Raw genomic sequence first — 17,054 nt, forward strand, 5'->3', positions numbered from 1 at the left:
CTTGCTGGATGTGTTCCGAAGCATAGAATGTAAGGGCCTGCCTGGGTAGCGTCCCGAGGTCAAAAGTAAACTTGTCTGGGTTACGCCCTCAGTTCAAGTAAATGGGAGAAACGGATCCGTCGGTGGCTAGAGGTCCGGGATCACAGCGAGTAACAGAAATGAGTGTGACATCTGCGCGCAAACTAAGTATATATATATATATATATATGTATCTATAAAAATGAAATGTTTTAACATGCTTAGAAGTTCTTTCACTTTAAAACCTTCTAAGTCATGTCAAGTATGATTGGATAAACTGTTCTTCAGATTATGAAATGTTTTAAAGTTGCAGCCCACTAAGTACATTAGTACTTAGCCCAAAAATACTTTCAAATGTTTTCAGGTTAATGGCGGGTGATGACGGGGCGGAGCTGAGGCTAGAGTTCAACTCCTTATTTTGACTTCCGCTGTAGAACTAGCCCGTATCTATCTTTTGTTGAGCCTAAACTATTGACTCTCAAGTATTTCGATTAATGAATGTTGGTTATCTTAAGCATGACACTAAACTTGTGATCCTGAAGTTGTTATGTTTGTGGATTGATTCGTATCATTTGAATACCTGTCTTTCTTCATCCAAAGGGGCTAAGCCCAATTGTTATCCCGTTTATTCGGATTTCACAAGGATTTTCCCTTGTTCATTTAGATGATTAGTCGTACCCCAGTTATAGTTATTGTTTCAAGAATTGGGGTGTGACAGAAAATATACTATTTTTCACAAATTTCACATATTTATTATGATGGAAAATTTTCTTCGATCAAAGTGAAGTATTTTCTCGAGCAATTCATTTTCTCTCCAATGTTGATTATTAGATAATATTATTTTGGGGTAGTGGTGTGAAAAATATTTTTCAATATTTTCTTGTCTTTTCATATGCAATAAACATATGATAAAAAAAGAGAAAAAGATAATATTTTTTCATCTTTTTTGATCCATTATTTTCCAAAACGCAACCTAAGTTTATTTGGAGATATTTATTACTTTGTCCATGATCAACTGCGTATTTCTTCTCCTATACTAAAAACTCTTAATTGCTTAATTATATATCAGATCAACTATTTTGATATGGGCATACATAGATTTTAACATTCATGTAATATGGGGATTGGCAATAATTATCCTAAAAGGGTGATGGATGAATTTATTTCTTAGATAAATTCACTAAGGTTTCATGACATACTCATAAGATAGGCAGCAAAGCTAAGTCTCGAAACTTCAATTGAAGAAATACATATTCTTCAAAGATGAGGCAACAAAGCTTGATCTTCAGTGTCACTGCAAACATGGAGAATTTATATAAGAAAGAGAGGTATATATGAAAAACAAAATTGTAACAACAATAATTACCTTTGCTTTGGATGGTAAACAAACATGCTAAAAGGCTCGAACCACTTGACCTCACGCGGCACCTTAAATCTACAAGAAGCAACAACCTCACCCTGCACATTCCCTACATCCATAACGAGCTGAAGATGCCTCGACTTCCGACTAACGCCACCTTGCAAAATGCAGACATGACCCTTCGCCTCGTCACTCTCCAGAGAAGTGATGGTTGAAAGAGGGTGAGGTTTCACTGGATCATCTTCACTGAATGAAGATAGTGGAAACGCAACAGCATTTCCGAATTTCCCATCTCCTCCAATATCAGAAGCACACCAAGGCACTCGGGATCTCTCGTTAACTATAAACAGATCTTGATCTGAACTAGGCTTAATTACCATACCTTCATCGTACAGTTTCCAGCCTTTGGAGGGAGACTTGAGATCAAGAGTAAGCTTTATACCACAAGTAAGTTGCACCAGAAATACATCCTCATTGATAAAAGTAGAACGAGAGATATCATAAAATTCAAAATCTGCATGCCAAGCATTCCTAGGGATCTCTGTTTCCTCGGCCCCGTGCAGCAGGAAAAAGTAAGGATTGTTGCCACCGTAGGATTTTCGGAAAATAGGTGGATGTAGTTTTTCCCATGTATTGGTTCCAATATCATACATCTCAAAATCGACAAATTCAACAAATTCATCATGATCATCATCATCATCAAAAACATCATCAACAACAACAACATCATCATCATCAAAATCATCATCATCGACAATACTAACATCAACATCATCATTATTATCACCAGCCAAATTAGGATTATGAAAAAAAACCCGGTACTCAGTAGAAAATACTAGAATCTTTTTAGTGCGAGGAATTGATGCTATTTGAGCAGAGCGTTTGGGGCCTAACATAGGAGGTAAGCTGCCTAAATCATCAGCGCCTAATTTCAAGCCTTGATGTTTAGTCTCGACATCGAGAGTGTGTACTGTCCGACTCATGGTCCAACCACTAAATTGAACAAAATAAAGTGTGGAATCCAGCCCGCAAGCAGACATGCCAAATCCATAATTGAGATGGTAATTGTATTGTAACTCCTTCTCAGATCCATTAACTAATTCGGATAGGTCCACAACAAAGATAAGGTGGCCAGAAGAACGAAAATCATGTTGGCGCGGAAAGACACGACAAACGAAACATACCTTATCAGAAAAGCAGAGCTTCTGCTGGTGCTGCACTACTGCTCCATCAAGCGATCGTTTGATCACACCCATCCTGCCAAAATTGAAAAGGGAAAATTTTCTATGTAAACACTAACCTGATCAGCTTCCCTCGAAAACCACAAGATGAGTATTAGTAATGATTAACAACTATTAATATATCCTTCAAAATGGTGGATGAAAAATTGTTTTTTTTTTCCTTAGTTGTGTTTATTTAAAAGAAATCAAGTTCAATAGGTGCTAATTTTATAAATAAAGACAATTCAAGATCATAACTAAAGCTAAAACAAAATTGTAACAACAACAATTACCTTTGCTTTGGATGGCAAACAAACATGCAGATAGGTGCGAAATCCTTGATCCTATGCGGCACCTCAAATCTACAAGAAGCAACAACCTCACCCTGCACATTCCCTACATCCATAACCATTTGAGGATGCTTCGACTTCCGACTAACGCCACCTTGCATAATGCAGACATGACCCTTAGCCTTGTCACCCTCCAGAAGAGTGATGGTTGAATCAGGAGCATCTTTCAATGGATCATCTTCACTGAACGACGATAGTGGAAATGCAACAGCATTTCCGAATTTCCTATCGCCTCGAATATCATAAGCACACCAAGGCATTTGGGTTTTCTCATTAATAACAAACAGATTTTGATCTGAACTAGGCTTAGTTACCATACCTTCATCGCACAGTTTCCAGCCTTTGGAGGGAGACTTGAGATCAAGAGTAAGCATTATACCACAAGTAAGTTGTACCAGAAATACATCCTCATCGATCAAAGTATAACGAGAAATCTCATATATTCCAAAATCTTCATCCCAAGCATTCCTAGGGATCTCTGTTTCCTCAGCCCCGTGCAGCAGGAAAAAGGAAGGATTCGTAAAGTTACCATTACCGTAGACTTTTAAGATAATAAGTGGAGGTAGTTTTTCCCATGTATTGGTTCCAACATCATACATCTCAAAATCAATGTCTTCATCAGAATCACCACCAAAACCATCATCATCATCAGCCAAATTAGGAGTGTGCATAAACACTTTGAACTGAGAAGAAAATACTAGAATCTTTTTAGTACTAGGAATTGATGCTATTAGAGCAAAGCGTTTGGTGCCGAACATAGGAGGTAAGCTGCCTAAATGTTTAGCGCGTAACTTCAAGCATTGATGTTTGGTTACGACATCGAGAGTGTGTACTTTCCGACTCTCAGAGCAACTAAGAGATTCAACTAAATAAAGTGTGGAATCAAGACCACAAACTGACGTGCTAAGACCATAATTGAGCAGGATATTGTATTGTAAATCCTTCTTAGACCCATTAACTAATTCGGATAAGTCGACAACAAAGATAAGGTAGCCTTTGAAATCAGCACAATCACCATGCCCCGAAAACACACGGCAAACAATACACACCTTATCTGAAAAGCAGAGTTTCTGCTGCTGCTGCTGCGCTAGTGCTGTATCAAACGATCGTTTGATCTCTCCCATCCCGCCAAAATTTAAAAAGGGAAAATTTCCTATGAAAACCCTAGTCTGATCAGTATCCCTCGAAAATCACAAGAGGAGTATCAATAATGATTAACATATACCCTCTAAAATGGTGGATGAAGAATTGAATTCTCGGGTAAATCTACGATTTATAAAGCTTCTAATCATTAATCAAGCATTTTACTCAGTTTAGTCATGCCGTCTAAAATAAAGGATTACGTTACCGGAAATTGGGCGGTGTGGTTGCGGAATTGATGGAGCAGCCGAAATCAAGTTATTGCCGCCGCGGCAGTGTGAATAGCACAAGGCTTCGTCTTCAGTTGTGTTTGTTTAAAAAATAATAATATTCAATTTGAAATAAATTTTGAATCGATAACAATTTCGTAAATAAAAACAATTTAATATCATAATCAATGTTTCAATTTAAAACCACGTGATATAAAATTAAGGGTTAATAGTATTTTGTGTCCCGAACTTTCAGCGTTTTCTACAAAATGTCCCGAACTTTTAATTTCACCTAAAAAATCCTAAACTTTAAGTTTTTTCCGTCAAAAATACTCTTAACTCTAAAATTAATCATCACTAATAGTCTAATCCTACTCCCTACATCTCACTTCAATTGACACACTTGCCTTTTTGTTTGTCCCACTTAAATTGGCGCTTTCTTAAAATAGTATGTGGTCCATACTTTTTTTACACACATAAAATAAGTAGACCACACTTACTTTACACTCTTAACCTTTTATTCTTAATCTCCGTGCCCAACTCAAAAATGTCAATTAAAGTATGACGAAGGGAGTAATAAACAGTAACTAATTTAAGTTTTGATTTTTAGAGGAAGACAACTAACCATAAATTACTTACTTTTATATAATTAACTTGTATTAGATAAAAATTGTAAAAATTATTATGTATTTAAAGATGAATAATTTTTTTATTACGTCATAGCAAATACCATATGAAGTGGTAAATGAAACTTGTCATTTTCTTGTACGTACCTTAAAGCAAACACACCTTTAAAGTTGAGATTATACTTTTAGATCTTGTTTGTTTTGAATGATAATGTATTTATCTCATTTTTTATAAAATACTCCCTTATTTCGTTTTGGAATGTCCCAAAAAGATAGTCCACTTGATTAATTAATATTATATAAAAATATTATTTTAATGTAAAAATGATGTGTGAAAATAATAAATAAGGGTATACAAAATAAAAACATAAGGTTGGTATTTTTTTTAAAGAAGATTAAATGCATTTTCTTAATATGTGTGAAAAGTGAAAGAGAATTAAATTGATGGGAGGAAAGGAATAGTATAAAATGATAACACTCTTCTTTAGGTATAAAATTATAGCTCAAGAAAAATGTGCTGCTTGAAATTTTACACAACATGCTCGCATTTTTTATCACGTCAATAAGGTGTTTTAAGTAACTATATTTTGTACTCCCTCCCTCCCATCATTTTAGTCCCCTCCCACTTTTCACACATATTAAGAAAATGCATTTAATTTTTATATTTTTATCTTTTATACCCTTATTTATTATTCTCACACATCATTTTCACATTTAAGTGAAGCATTAAATAAGGTTAATTTAGTAAAAACAATATTTTTATATAGTATTAATTAGAAAAGTGGACTATCTTTTTGGGACATTTTAAAATAGAATAAGGGACTAAAATGGTGGGACGGAGGGAGTATAAATTTAACAATGAAACGTACATATGCATACTGCCATACCAGCACGACTTTTGTATAAACTGTATAAAATTGCACTAATCAAACTACAGAGAGGAGGAAAGGGAAGTATAAATTTGGTTACTGTAGTAAATGGAACATGCGTCTTTCACGGTTTTCAATTTCGAATTGTTCACATGAGAAATCGCTTCAAGTTTGCAAGTGCGGCCAAATATTTTAAGAAATTCCTTATCATTTATTTATTATATGAAATAATATCAACATTATTCAACATGATCTATATAAAAAAAATATACTAGTACTTTTTATTATTTCTAAGTATAGTAATTTCAGCTAAAACTAGTGTAAATTTGAAATAGTGAATAACATAAAATATTACAAATTAAAACATTTAATTTTGGTAGGCTTAAATTAATACATTTTTAATCTATTTATTTATATGATATAATTTTATATGTTGCTTACCAATTAAAATATTTGATTTTATGAAGATATATTTCTTTATTTAAAGGTAATTAATTTAAATATAAAACTAGCACGTATCTTTTTTTTTTAGGGGAAAAGGAAACTTTATATTAAGTCCCTATTCGCAATATCTGTTAGCCAGGACGGGAAATCTGACTTCCAGATTACAACATCATTCGACCAAACAGCGAAGTTCGCGAGACAATGGGCCGCCCTATTGGCTTCCCTACGAACATGACAAAAGTGAAGAACAATCTTCTCCCTAGCTTGCATGAAAGCTTCAAAGAGATCATCACAGAGAGAATCCATTCCAGAGGATTTATCACTAAGCACGTGCATTGCCAAAAGAGAGTCAGTGTAGACCATCAAAGGCCCAAGGTCATTTTCCAAGCAAAATCCAATTCCCAGCAAGAGTGCATGCAATTCTCCCATAAGGGTAGTCTCAGATCTACCAATTCTTCTCGCCGCTGCCGCGTGCACCGCTCTAGCATGGTCACGCACAATAAACTAGCACGTATCTTACAAGTGTAGATATTCACATACGTGTGGGTATATATTAAAATATGGTAGTCAAATTAGATGTATATGATTCTAATATAATTTTTGTAATTAAATTAACTTATTCTATATAGAATGTTATAATATTTATGAATTTGCAAATATTATTTTTAAATTTTTTCACCCTATTCATACTGTTAGAATTTGAGAGTTCATTTTATGTTATATAATAGCAGAATGATAAAAAAATTATTTTTCCACCTAAACTACAGTTGTAAATTCTAATTTTTTTGGGGTAGCATCATTTATTATTTTAGTTTGAAATTTTAATTATTTCTTGGCTGAATTTGATCAAAATTATTTGTCCATTTATTAATATAATGTGTGTTTATTATATCAGCTTTAAATTTTGTCATGACATTTTTTATTTGGGTGAAATAAAAATTCATGGAAAATTTCGGAATTGACTAAAGTTTATGTATTAGCATTAAAACTTTATAGAATTGGAAAAATACCAAAATTCACTAATAGTTTGTGGATTTACAACCAATTAACATCTCAAAAAATATGTTATGAAATACTGATTTATAAAAAGTAATTAAAAATTCCAAAAACTCTTTCTACAATAATAGAAAATTTGAAAGAATAAATATCTATATATTTTGGTGTAAACTTTAAAGAGATAATAGTGTTCATTAGATAAAAAAGGTTTTGTCAAAATCTTGATCACTCATTTGATAAGGCTCCAACTATAAAATAATTTCATCTTAATTTTAAAGCTACTATTTTTGTTAGAGCTATTTTAAATAATATATAAAACTTATAAAATTTTATTTTTTAAATATAATATTCTAAAAAATATAGATTATAATAGAATTTGGCTTGGGAATAGTCCCCGAACCCTCATACAAATTTAGCCCTCTCTAATCTAAATTTCCGCCTCTGCCATTTTCATTTATTCATTCAAAAGTACACATCGAAAGCATAGTTTTTCATATATAGAGGTTCAAATAAGAACCACTAAATAAAATTAGAACGGAGAACCATTTTAAGCCATTCGATCATCAAGATCTACGGTGGATGCATCATCTTGGTGGATGAATGCAGATCCTGGGTTCGAATCCTCGAGGGAGCAAAATTTTTATTATTTTCGGATGCATTAAATTTAATAGCGAATGCATTAATTTATATAGCAGATGCATTGATTTTAATGGTTCTTATGTTCTCACGATAAGTGTGGTTCTCATTATAACCACACCCTATATATATATATATATATATATATTTAATCTTCATCTCTAATTTCACTAATACATTATAGTATTATACTATAGTTTTATAAAATAATCAAATAATTTAATTTAGGATGCTTATTGGGTGTATATTTGATATAAATAATTTAATCTCTTTAGAATCTAAGTCGGTGGCAAAATCAATATATAATCCATAGACGTATCTTGATAAAAATAACTTAGATCCAATTCTTCTACTAATAATAAAACTAAATCTACTACAAAATCTTGGGTAGAAGGAAGTTAAATTACGTTCTTTCATCGTACCTTCACTACACACGGCAGAAAATAATGGGATTTAGCCATTAGTTCCTACTAAAATTTAAACTAATATATATAACTTCCAGTTATATATCATGTAATAGTCAATTATAACATTAAAAAAAAATACTTGTAAAACCCTAATTGAGTATAATAAACATTTGTTTTAGAGGATCCTATTTTATTAATATTAATTCCATGAAAAATACTTGTCACGTAAGGAAATTTCAATCCCACTCTCAAAACATGCCTTTTTCTCCTAAGATTCTACTTGCCATACAGACCCTCCTTTCCTTTTCTTTTCATGAATGCCTTTTTCTCCTAAGATTCTACTTCCCATACAGACCCTCCTTTCCTTTTCTTTTCAGCATTCATGGAAAATTGCCATCTTTTGCACCCATGCATGCAGAAAATTCACAAACCCTCAAACCGAACAGAGAAGGAGAGAAAAAGCATAAATACATAGCCTTTTTCAATCATCTTCTACAACCAAAAACTAACCCACAGCAGCTGCGTGTAGTTTGTGCGTAATGAATTCCACCAAAAACCAAAGCCCCCGTATCTTGATGTTCCCATGGTTAGGCTATGGTCACATAACACCCTATCTCGAGCTAGCCAAAAAACTCACAATAAAAGGCTTCTACATATACTTGTGCTCCACTCCAGCCACACTCTCTTCCATCGAGAAAAAAATCACTCAAAATTTCTCTAACTCCATAGAACTAGTGTCCCTTTTGTTGGAGGTTTCATCAGAGCTCCCTGCAAAGTTTCACACCACCAATGGCCTCCCACCCCACCTCATGGTCAAGCTGAAGGAGGCCTTCGACAAATCCGTCGAAAATTTCTCAGCTATTCTGAAAAACTTGAAGCCTGACCTGCTCATCTTCGATTTCCTGCAGCCGTGGGCCCCTTTGCTTGCCGAAGCTCAAAAGATCCCATCTGTTATATTCATCACTAGTAGCTCTGTCATGACCAGTCTCATGTTCCACCACTTCAAGAATCCGGACACTGACTTCCCTTTCAAGAACATAAGGTTTCGTGACTACGAGTCTCGTTTCATGGATGAGTTGTTGGAGAATGCTAGGGACTGTAGGGAGAGAGAGAAGGGCTCTATAGGAGTTGACAAGTCTTGCAAGATTGTTCTGATCAAGGGGTTTAGGGAGATTGAGGGGAGATACATTGATTATGTATCTGCTTTGGTTGGAAAGAGGTTTGTCCCTGTTGGCCCTCTTGTTCAAGAGCCCTCTTTAGATGATGGTGGGAGCTCGGAGATCTTTTCGTGGCTGGACAAGAAAAAGGCAAGATCGACTGCTTTTGTCTCCTTTGGGAGTGAGTACTTCCTTAGTAAGGCAGACATGGATGGGATTGCTCATGGTTTGCTGCTAAGCAAAGTTAACTTCATTTGGGTTGTGAGGTTTCAAGAAGGTGTGGTGCAGAATGGTTTTCTTCAAAAGAAGTTTCCAGAAGGCTTTCTTGACAAGGTTGGAGATAGGGGTAAGATTCTGGAAGGTTGGGCGCCACAGACAAAGATCCTAGTACATGCAAATGTGGGAGGCTTTGTCAGCCACTGTGGTTGGAACTCTGTGATGGAGAGCTTGAAGTTTGGGGTTCCTATCATTGCGGTTCCGATGCATCTCGACCAGCCCATCAACGCTAGGCTAGTCGAGGAGATCGGTGTCGGGAAGGAGGTGGTGAGAGACAGAGATGGGAGGCTGCATGCAGAAACAGTGGCTGCAGTCATCAATCATGTTGTGGTGGAAGACGGTGGTGGAGATGTGAGGGGGAAGGCTGCTGAGATGAAGGCGAAGCTCCACTCGAAGGGCGACCAAGAGATCGACCAAGTTGCTCAAGAACTCATGAGCATTTGCAGCAAGAGTTCAACCAATATAGTATAGTATGGTAGCTTGTTTTAGTCCTTAGTTTTCAGCAGCATATTGATTTTAGTGGTGTTTTGCTTATTGTGTTGCTCTGTCTATTTAATACAGAGAAACACTACATGAATTAATATAACTAGTAATATTTATGTTAACTTCTGTCAAAGTGCTTGATTTATGAATATGCATTCAATTATATCCTGAACTATTGAAAATAATTTCTCTCGCCGGTCCCTGCACATGCTGTTATGGCTGTTGCTGTCGTGTGGTCGGATTGGAAGCTCGCGTGCACCCCGGCTGTTTCGACGAACTCTCGCCAACCGCCGGCTGTTCCTTGCGTTGGCTGGCACACCATCTTGCCGGGTGCCATTAGATGTAATGTCGACGCGGCTTTCTTCACCCATGATAAGTCTATGGGAATTGGAATATCTATTCGTGATCATAATGGAACCTTTGTGCTTGGGAAGTCGCTGAAGATGCCCGGCTGTAGGAGTGTTGAAGAGGGAGAGTTGATGGGTATCAAAGAAGCTTTATCTTGGATCAAAGAACTTGGTTTTACAAGGGGCTCGGTGGAGTCTGACTGCAAGAGGGCGTGTGATCTAATTTGCACAGATTCTAGGAACATTATGGAAGCTGGAGCCATCGCCTCTTTTTGCCGTCAAGAGCTTATGTTGCTGCCGGATTTTCGTATTATTAATGTTAAGCGTGAACAAAATGCTATCGCTCATTGTCTAGCGAAAGCTTCGAGAGAAATTTTAACACATCATGTTTGGATTGAACCCCCGTCTGCTGTGGTGGGTCATCTCCATCTCCCATGTACTTGTGTTCAATAATATTTCTCTTTTCCCTCAAAAAAAAAAAAAAAAAGAGAAAGACACCAATCATAAATTTACATACTTTTATAAGCATATTACAAGAAGACAAAAATTATGAATTTAAAGATTGATAATTTTATTAAAATTTTTAAGTCTAGTATTTAAAATTTAAATATTTATATGTATATAATAATTTAATAGCCTTAACTGAAGTTAATTTAATATTGTTTAATATATTTATATTTGATTTTGTAATTTGGTCGATTTTATTAAATCAATAATGAATCTATAAAATCGACAAATACGATAACTACATTGCATAAAATATTGAATAATGAAATAGAATTGCATCAAGGAAATTTGACAATTTATTTTCTATTAAATTATGCATTGTATAAACATCGTTCACTTCGACTCAATTATATATATTTATCAAAATCTGCACAAAGATTTAATAGAATTATTGGAAAAATAATTATTTTAGTATATAATTAAACTTCATAATATGCTTATTATTTTTTGACGATGAATTAATATTAGAGTAATTAAAAAATTTAATATAAATATAGTAATAAATAAATAAATATTAGCTTTTATAACACTTTTTTTAAAAGGTCGAGAGAGATAGTATTAAAGCCAAAAAAAACACAAGAAGTACTCAAAACAGTTCACCAAACACCAAGCGTCATACCAGAAAAAACGACGACACCAACACAAAAAAGAACGACTAAGGGAAACAAGATCTAGGATCAACGATCCAATCATAAAAGGAGAAGCAAAAATCACGATCAAAACCAGCCTTCACCCATTTCCAAGATAACAACAAAATGTCCTCCACGGCTTTAGCAACATTCGGGTCTTCATCCTCGAAAATTATCACATTTCTAACTTTCCAAACCTTCCAGCAGACGTATTGCCGAACACTATTAATAATTAACTTCTCTGTTTTATTTTTATCCGAGCTAGATGAACTCAAAGAAGTGATCTAAAGTGGGGCTCGCGGAGCCGGAAGGGGGGCTCGGCTCGTGTGAGCCCCCTGCCATTGTCGAGCCGAAAGGCAGCGCTACGGGCGTGCAGGAGCAAGGCGGGCGCAGAGAAGAGAGAAAAAGTCGTATAGGGATACCACCCAATAAAAAAATGGAAAAAAAATATATGACAAAAAAATCTACTGCTAAGTCCAATCGAGATAGGCATCAAAAAGTTATCTCTTCGAACATGTTATTGATCCAAGTTTGATTCAAGTTTCAACGGAATGGGTGTATTTTGTGTGAATATTAAATTGTATTTATTTAAATATTAAATATATAAATAATATATTTATTATTTAATTAATTCATGTATAATAATACATGTAACCGTATCTCTAAAAAAATTTGAAGAAATACGAGCACTGCCGTTACATTACACTGATTTCCAAACTCCACCAGAAAAATCACTGACAGCTTTTAAATGAGCGAATTCCAATGAAAGTTTCCTAAATTGCATGCAATATTTTATAGTAAAAAAAATGAGATGATAAAATCCAATTAGATGGTCAAATGTAAAATCTTAGGTGAGTGTTAGAATTTTCTATTTGAAAATAATGAAAACTTTGAAACACAGCAATAGTAGACAACCTAGATGACATCGAAAAGATCCTACATGGCAATAAATTCGTAAATATGTCACGTGTCAGCCCCCACCTGTTTCGAAATTGGTAAGAGATCTTTCTCTCCAATTCGTTGCCTTCTCTTCTACACCTTCAAACACAAGAAAACAAACTACCAAAAAAAAAAAAAAAAAAAAAAAACACCTCTCTCTCTCTCTCTCTTCTCTCTCTCTACACTGTATATTACTTCGACGACCAACTGCTGACGAGCTATATCAGCTATCAGGAATCAGCTCCGACGCCATGAGCCCGCTGCTCCTACTTCTTCATCTCTCTCTCTCCTCTTCATCTTCTCTCTCTTGAAACATGGCGGAGCTGGAGCTGGAGGCGGTGCTGGAATTCCTGAGGGAGAACGGCTTGTCGGAATCGGCATCAGCGCTGATGGAGGATGTGATGGAGAAATCGCGGGTGGGGGCTTCGGAATTGGAGAAGTTCATCTTCCCAATGGCGCCTCCGCCTCCGCCGCTGAGAATTCCGCCGCCTCGGCGGCCGGAGGAGGGCGGGGAGAGCTCCGGCGACGAGTTCGTCAGCCTCGGCTCCTCTACCACTGAATTGTGCTCCTCTGGTATTAATGTTTCTTCCTTTTCTTTTTTTTTTCTTCCTTTTTGTGGTGTAATAATAATTTAGTTGGATTGATTGAAATGTGTGGCCAATTTAATGCCCCCCTTTTTCTGTTTTCTTGAGACAATTTAATGTATTTGGTTGTTGCTCTATGTTTGACATTTCAGTTCAATTATTGCTGCATTTGTACATAAGCAATCAATTTATATAATGTATTCTTTTTAGTATAATTGTGATGGATCTCTTGGGTGATTTCCTATTTTTGCCCAGAAATTTTCATTTAATCTACTTTTTAGTCATATATAAAGCCCAAAATTTACTAATTCTAGTCCTATCTCTGAAGTTCAAGGAAAGAGGAACAAATTAGGTTATGATCTTTGCATAATTTGTAAAATTGATGATCCTAATTGTAATTTATGAGATATAAAAGAAAAATGCTAAAGTGGATTATATTAATAGTCAATAGACATATTTATATATGATATTCATTTACCATCAACAATACATGCCCTCTATCTGCAAATGTATCATATTCTGTATTGTTTAGGCTGTTACATGTCCTTAGTTTAATTTCATTGTGTTGTTTTAATCCAGAGTTTACGAATCCATACGCTGTCCGAACGAGTCGTGCAGCTTCGCAGACCTCGTCTGATGGACTGACTCAGTTTGGCACGGCTCGAGATTACCCTGATTTTGATATGCAGAATGACCTCTTCTGGTACAAGGAGAAAGATGAAGACTTTGGTATGCCACAGCCCCAAGCTGGTGGTGATTTAAGCGAGGATAAGTTTGTAACGGCTGTGCAGACGGGGGAGGATCCAGCCACGTATAATTTTATATCCGTTGAGAGCATCAGTAATGTAGGAAGCCTATGCACAAGGGACACTTTGAGAGATGAGGCTTACAAAGATTATTATGAGTTGGGTGATCACATTCGACTAGAACGAGGTCATACACTGATTATATAGTTGCTCTGCCTCTGCCACTCTCTTTGCTTGCATTGACAATGGAAAGGTTTGTGCAGGAATTCAGAAACAGAATTCTGCTTACGATTGGGTGGGAGGTTTTGATAATGGTCACGAGAAAAGTAACCGGCCAAGCAACAACGATGACTTTGACTTTATGTATGATGGAGTTATAACAGGAGAGCTTGATGAGCCTCAGGCCGGGGTAAATGAAGAGAATGATGATGACGAGCTTCACTTGTACGAGGCAAACGAAGATGATTTTGAGATATTTAATCTGAGAATCATACACCGGAAAAACAGGTTTGTAAGTCATTGGTTTCGTTTCGTGTTTCCTCCTTGTGAAGATGCATAGTTTGTACAAGAATGGGATAGTCTTTCTGAACAATTTTGTAGACAATTGTTTCCTTTATTCACCACATCATCGATCTTTAATTTGCAGGTTGATTTGTAGCGTTCAGTTGTACTCATTTCTTATCCCATTCACAGGACCGGGTTTGAAGAGAACAAGGAATTCCCGATTGTGATAAATGGTATTATAGCAGGTAGATACTACGTAACAGAGTTCCTCGGATCTGCTGCGTTCAGCAAAGTAGTCCAGGCACACGACCTATACTCGGGGATGGATGTTTGCTTGAAGATCATAAAAAATGACAAGGACTTCTTCGACCAGAGCTTGGATGAGATCAAACTTCTGAAGTTTGTAAACAAGCACGACCCTGCTGATGAACGACACATTTTACGCCTTTATGATTACTTCTACCACCAGGTATGCCTAGAACGAAGTTTAGTGTCTTGTTACATGAATGAACATGGAGAGGTTTTGTATGATTTGATTGCAAAGAAAACTATGGATATTGAATGAATTAGTAAAGAAAAATGCTGTATATGTTAGCTGTAAATGTGTGATAGGATTTTTGTTATATACATTTTATAGTTATGTTTGATTGAGCTATATCTATATTTTACTGCAGGAGCATCTATTTATTGTTACTGAACTTCTCAAAGCAAACTTATATGAATTTCAGAAATACAACCGGGAATCCGGTGGAGACGCCTATTTTACATTGCACAGGCTGCAGGTTTTCTTCGTCCGAAAATTTATTTAAATAACCTCTGCTTCTAACCAGAACACATATATTGGGAGTTTATGGGGTCCGACACGTTATGAATGCGTTGCAGGTGATAACTCGACAGTGTCTGGAGGCGTTGTCATATCTGCACGATTTGGGAATCATTCACTGTGATCTTAAGCCTGAGAACATCCTGATAAAGAGTTATCGAAGATGTGAGATAAAAATAATTGATCTTGGCAGCAGCTGCTTTCAGAGTGACAACCTGTCCCTGTACGTTCAATCTCGTTCCTATAGGGCTCCCGAGGTTATGCTAGGCCTTCCCTACGACCAAAAGATCGATCTATGGTCCGTTGGCTGCATTTTGGCAGAGTTGCATTCCGGAGAGGTGAATAAATTAGCCCTAAACTCGGATTAGTTTGATTTCAACCTCGTTACCTTGTCAGGCATTCACATTGATTAGTCTTCAGGTGCTGTTTCCGAACGAAGCAGTTGTTATGCTTCTTGCACGAATGATCGGGCTCCTTGGTCCAATCGACGTGGAAATGCTGCAGAACGGCCAGGAGACCAGCAAGTATTTCACAGATGATCATGATCTTTATTGTTTCAATGAGGTGAGTTTACATATATATTATCTCACACATTTTTTGCTTAAGCATTTATGTAGTTCTCAAATCTTTTGCATCTGCATTTTTGCATATGTTTCATTTTTGGACCTAAATGGTCTAGAACACTTTGGTGGCGAAGAGATCTCCGTGTATCGAGACATAACCCTAAACGTGCAACAGGAAACGAACGAGCTGGAGTATATTGAAGCCGAGGGGTCCTCGTTGGAGCATCACCTGCAGATATCGGATGCCATTTTCATCGACTTCTTGAAATACTTGCTCGAGATCAACCCGAAGAGACGGCCTACGGCGAGAGAGGCACTGCAGCACCCTTGGCTTTCCCATTTATGCACTTGACTTGAGGTAAATTTCTTCTTGAGATTTTCTGTTCCAAAAGATACATTTGAAGAATATGTTTCTTATTAACTGAAGAGGCTGTTTGTATATTTCCGGTGCTTATTTCATATGATGTAAATAGATGCTTTGAACTTTCATCACAGAGCCAAAAAAATTAGGGATTTAAATTTTTTCCCCCCTTTTAATTACATTTGATATGGAAGTACAGATTAATATCAAGCTATGATCAGATCACAAGATCTGAGTGTTGTAAATTTCTTTGTATAATCTTCCTTGACATTCAGAGAATTGAAAGTTTGCTCTTGTACTTTTTGATTTGTCAGATTTAATGAACTATCAAAAAATGTGTATTAAAATAGTTAATTATTGAGGATTTATCACAAATAATCTGGGTCTTTTTTTTGAGAAGAGATCCGGTATCCCACAATCTCATGTGTGTCACTATGTCTCATGCTTATATCTATTATTTTAAAAATATTTTTTATAAAAATAAAATTTATTATAATACTAGGAATTATATTTAATTTTTATTTCAAAAGATTAAATTTTTTAGAAAGTATATACCATGACTTTGAATTTATCAACCTATTATTAGCTAATAAAAATGAAATTAAATGATAAAAAAATAATTATATACCCTAAATTGATGGAATAAACCCTAGTTTATAATCACAAAATTAAACTAAAACATATAAAATTGAAATTGACAAAAATATATATAAGAAATTAAATAAAATTGAAAGTGGAACACAAAGTGGGACATAAAATGTAGTACACTGAATCTCATTCCTTTTTTTTTTGTTGCGGAATGTTGATGTGGCTTTGTTGTGGAATTATAATTAATATTTACTATTAACACTATAATAGTA

The 17,054-nt window shown here is 35.5% G+C and overlaps 3 protein-coding genes across 5 annotated transcripts; 2 read left to right on the forward strand and 1 right to left on the reverse strand.

Annotated features, from left to right (window-relative positions):
- Positions 1 to 1,093: 1,093 nt before the first annotated feature.
- On the reverse strand, positions 1,094 to 4,391 carry LOC131005801 (uncharacterized). 2 transcript variants are annotated; one of them, XM_057932887.1, is made up of 4 exons: positions 4,297 to 4,391; positions 2,892 to 4,101; positions 1,385 to 2,635; positions 1,094 to 1,312 (listed from the first exon to the last, which is right to left on the reverse strand). In XM_057932887.1, exons 2-4 carry the CDS (start codon positions 4,070 to 4,072, stop codon positions 1,276 to 1,278), a joined length of 2,469 nt encoding a protein of 822 aa, XP_057788870.1. In that variant the 5' UTR covers positions 4,073 to 4,101; positions 4,297 to 4,391; the 3' UTR covers positions 1,094 to 1,275. The 2 variants fall into 2 exon arrangements, with proteins under 2 accessions (XP_057788870.1, XP_057788871.1); XM_057932888.1 differs by having other exon boundaries at positions 2,892 to 4,130; positions 4,297 to 4,367.
- Positions 4,392 to 8,791: 4,400 nt separating this feature from the next.
- On the forward strand, positions 8,792 to 10,313 carry LOC131005802 (beta-D-glucosyl crocetin beta-1,6-glucosyltransferase-like). Its single transcript, XM_057932889.1, has one exon. The coding sequence runs from the start codon at positions 8,815 to 8,817 to the stop codon at positions 10,177 to 10,179; it is 1,365 nt and encodes a 454-aa protein (XP_057788872.1). The 5' UTR covers positions 8,792 to 8,814; the 3' UTR covers positions 10,180 to 10,313.
- A 2,344-nt stretch (positions 10,314 to 12,657) lies between these two features.
- LOC131005803 (uncharacterized) lies at positions 12,658 to 16,509 on the forward strand. 2 transcript variants are annotated; one of them, XM_057932890.1, is made up of 8 exons: positions 12,658 to 13,186; positions 13,777 to 14,130; positions 14,207 to 14,450; positions 14,637 to 14,916; positions 15,122 to 15,229; positions 15,330 to 15,608; positions 15,691 to 15,834; positions 16,009 to 16,509. In XM_057932890.1, the coding sequence occupies exons 1-8, from the start codon at positions 12,928 to 12,930 to the stop codon at positions 16,183 to 16,185; spliced, it is 1,845 nt and encodes a 614-aa protein (XP_057788873.1). In that variant the 5' UTR covers positions 12,658 to 12,927; the 3' UTR covers positions 16,186 to 16,509. The 2 variants fall into 2 exon arrangements, with proteins under 2 accessions (XP_057788873.1, XP_057788874.1); XM_057932891.1 differs by having other exon boundaries at positions 15,176 to 15,229.
- Positions 16,510 to 17,054: the final 545 nt, after the last annotated feature.

Source organism: Salvia miltiorrhiza, chromosome 1 (genome assembly GCF_028751815.1).
Source record: "Salvia miltiorrhiza cultivar Shanhuang (shh) chromosome 1, IMPLAD_Smil_shh, whole genome shotgun sequence".
In the NCBI taxonomy this organism is placed as follows: domain Eukaryota; kingdom Viridiplantae; phylum Streptophyta; class Magnoliopsida; order Lamiales; family Lamiaceae; genus Salvia; species Salvia miltiorrhiza.

What these genes read in the sequence shown, in the direction of transcription:
- LOC131005801 (XM_057932887.1), bottom strand. Translation starts at nt 4,072, where the DNA reads ATGGGAGAGATCAAACGATCGTTTGATACAGCACTAGCGCAGCAGCAG. An exon ending in GTTTGCCATCCAAAGCAAAG is followed by an intron (nt 2,636 to 2,891) that starts GTAATTGTTGTT and finishes CAATTTTGGCAG; the next exon opens with GATGGGTGTGATCAAACGAT. An exon ending in GTTTACCATCCAAAGCAAAG is followed by an intron (nt 1,313 to 1,384) that starts GTAATTATTGTT and finishes CCATGTTTGCAG; the next exon opens with TGACACTGAAGATCAAGCTT.
- LOC131005802 (XM_057932889.1), top strand. Translation starts at nt 8,815, where the DNA reads ATGAATTCCACCAAAAACCAAAGCCCCCGTATCTTGATGTTCCCATGG.
- LOC131005803 (XM_057932890.1), top strand. Translation starts at nt 12,928, where the DNA reads ATGGCGGAGCTGGAGCTGGAGGCGGTGCTGGAATTCCTGAGGGAGAAC. An exon ending in CACTGAATTGTGCTCCTCTG is followed by an intron (nt 13,187 to 13,776) that starts GTATTAATGTTT and finishes GTTTTAATCCAG; the next exon opens with AGTTTACGAATCCATACGCT. An exon ending in TCACATTCGACTAGAACGAG is followed by an intron (nt 14,131 to 14,206) that starts GTCATACACTGA and finishes AGGTTTGTGCAG; the next exon opens with GAATTCAGAAACAGAATTCT.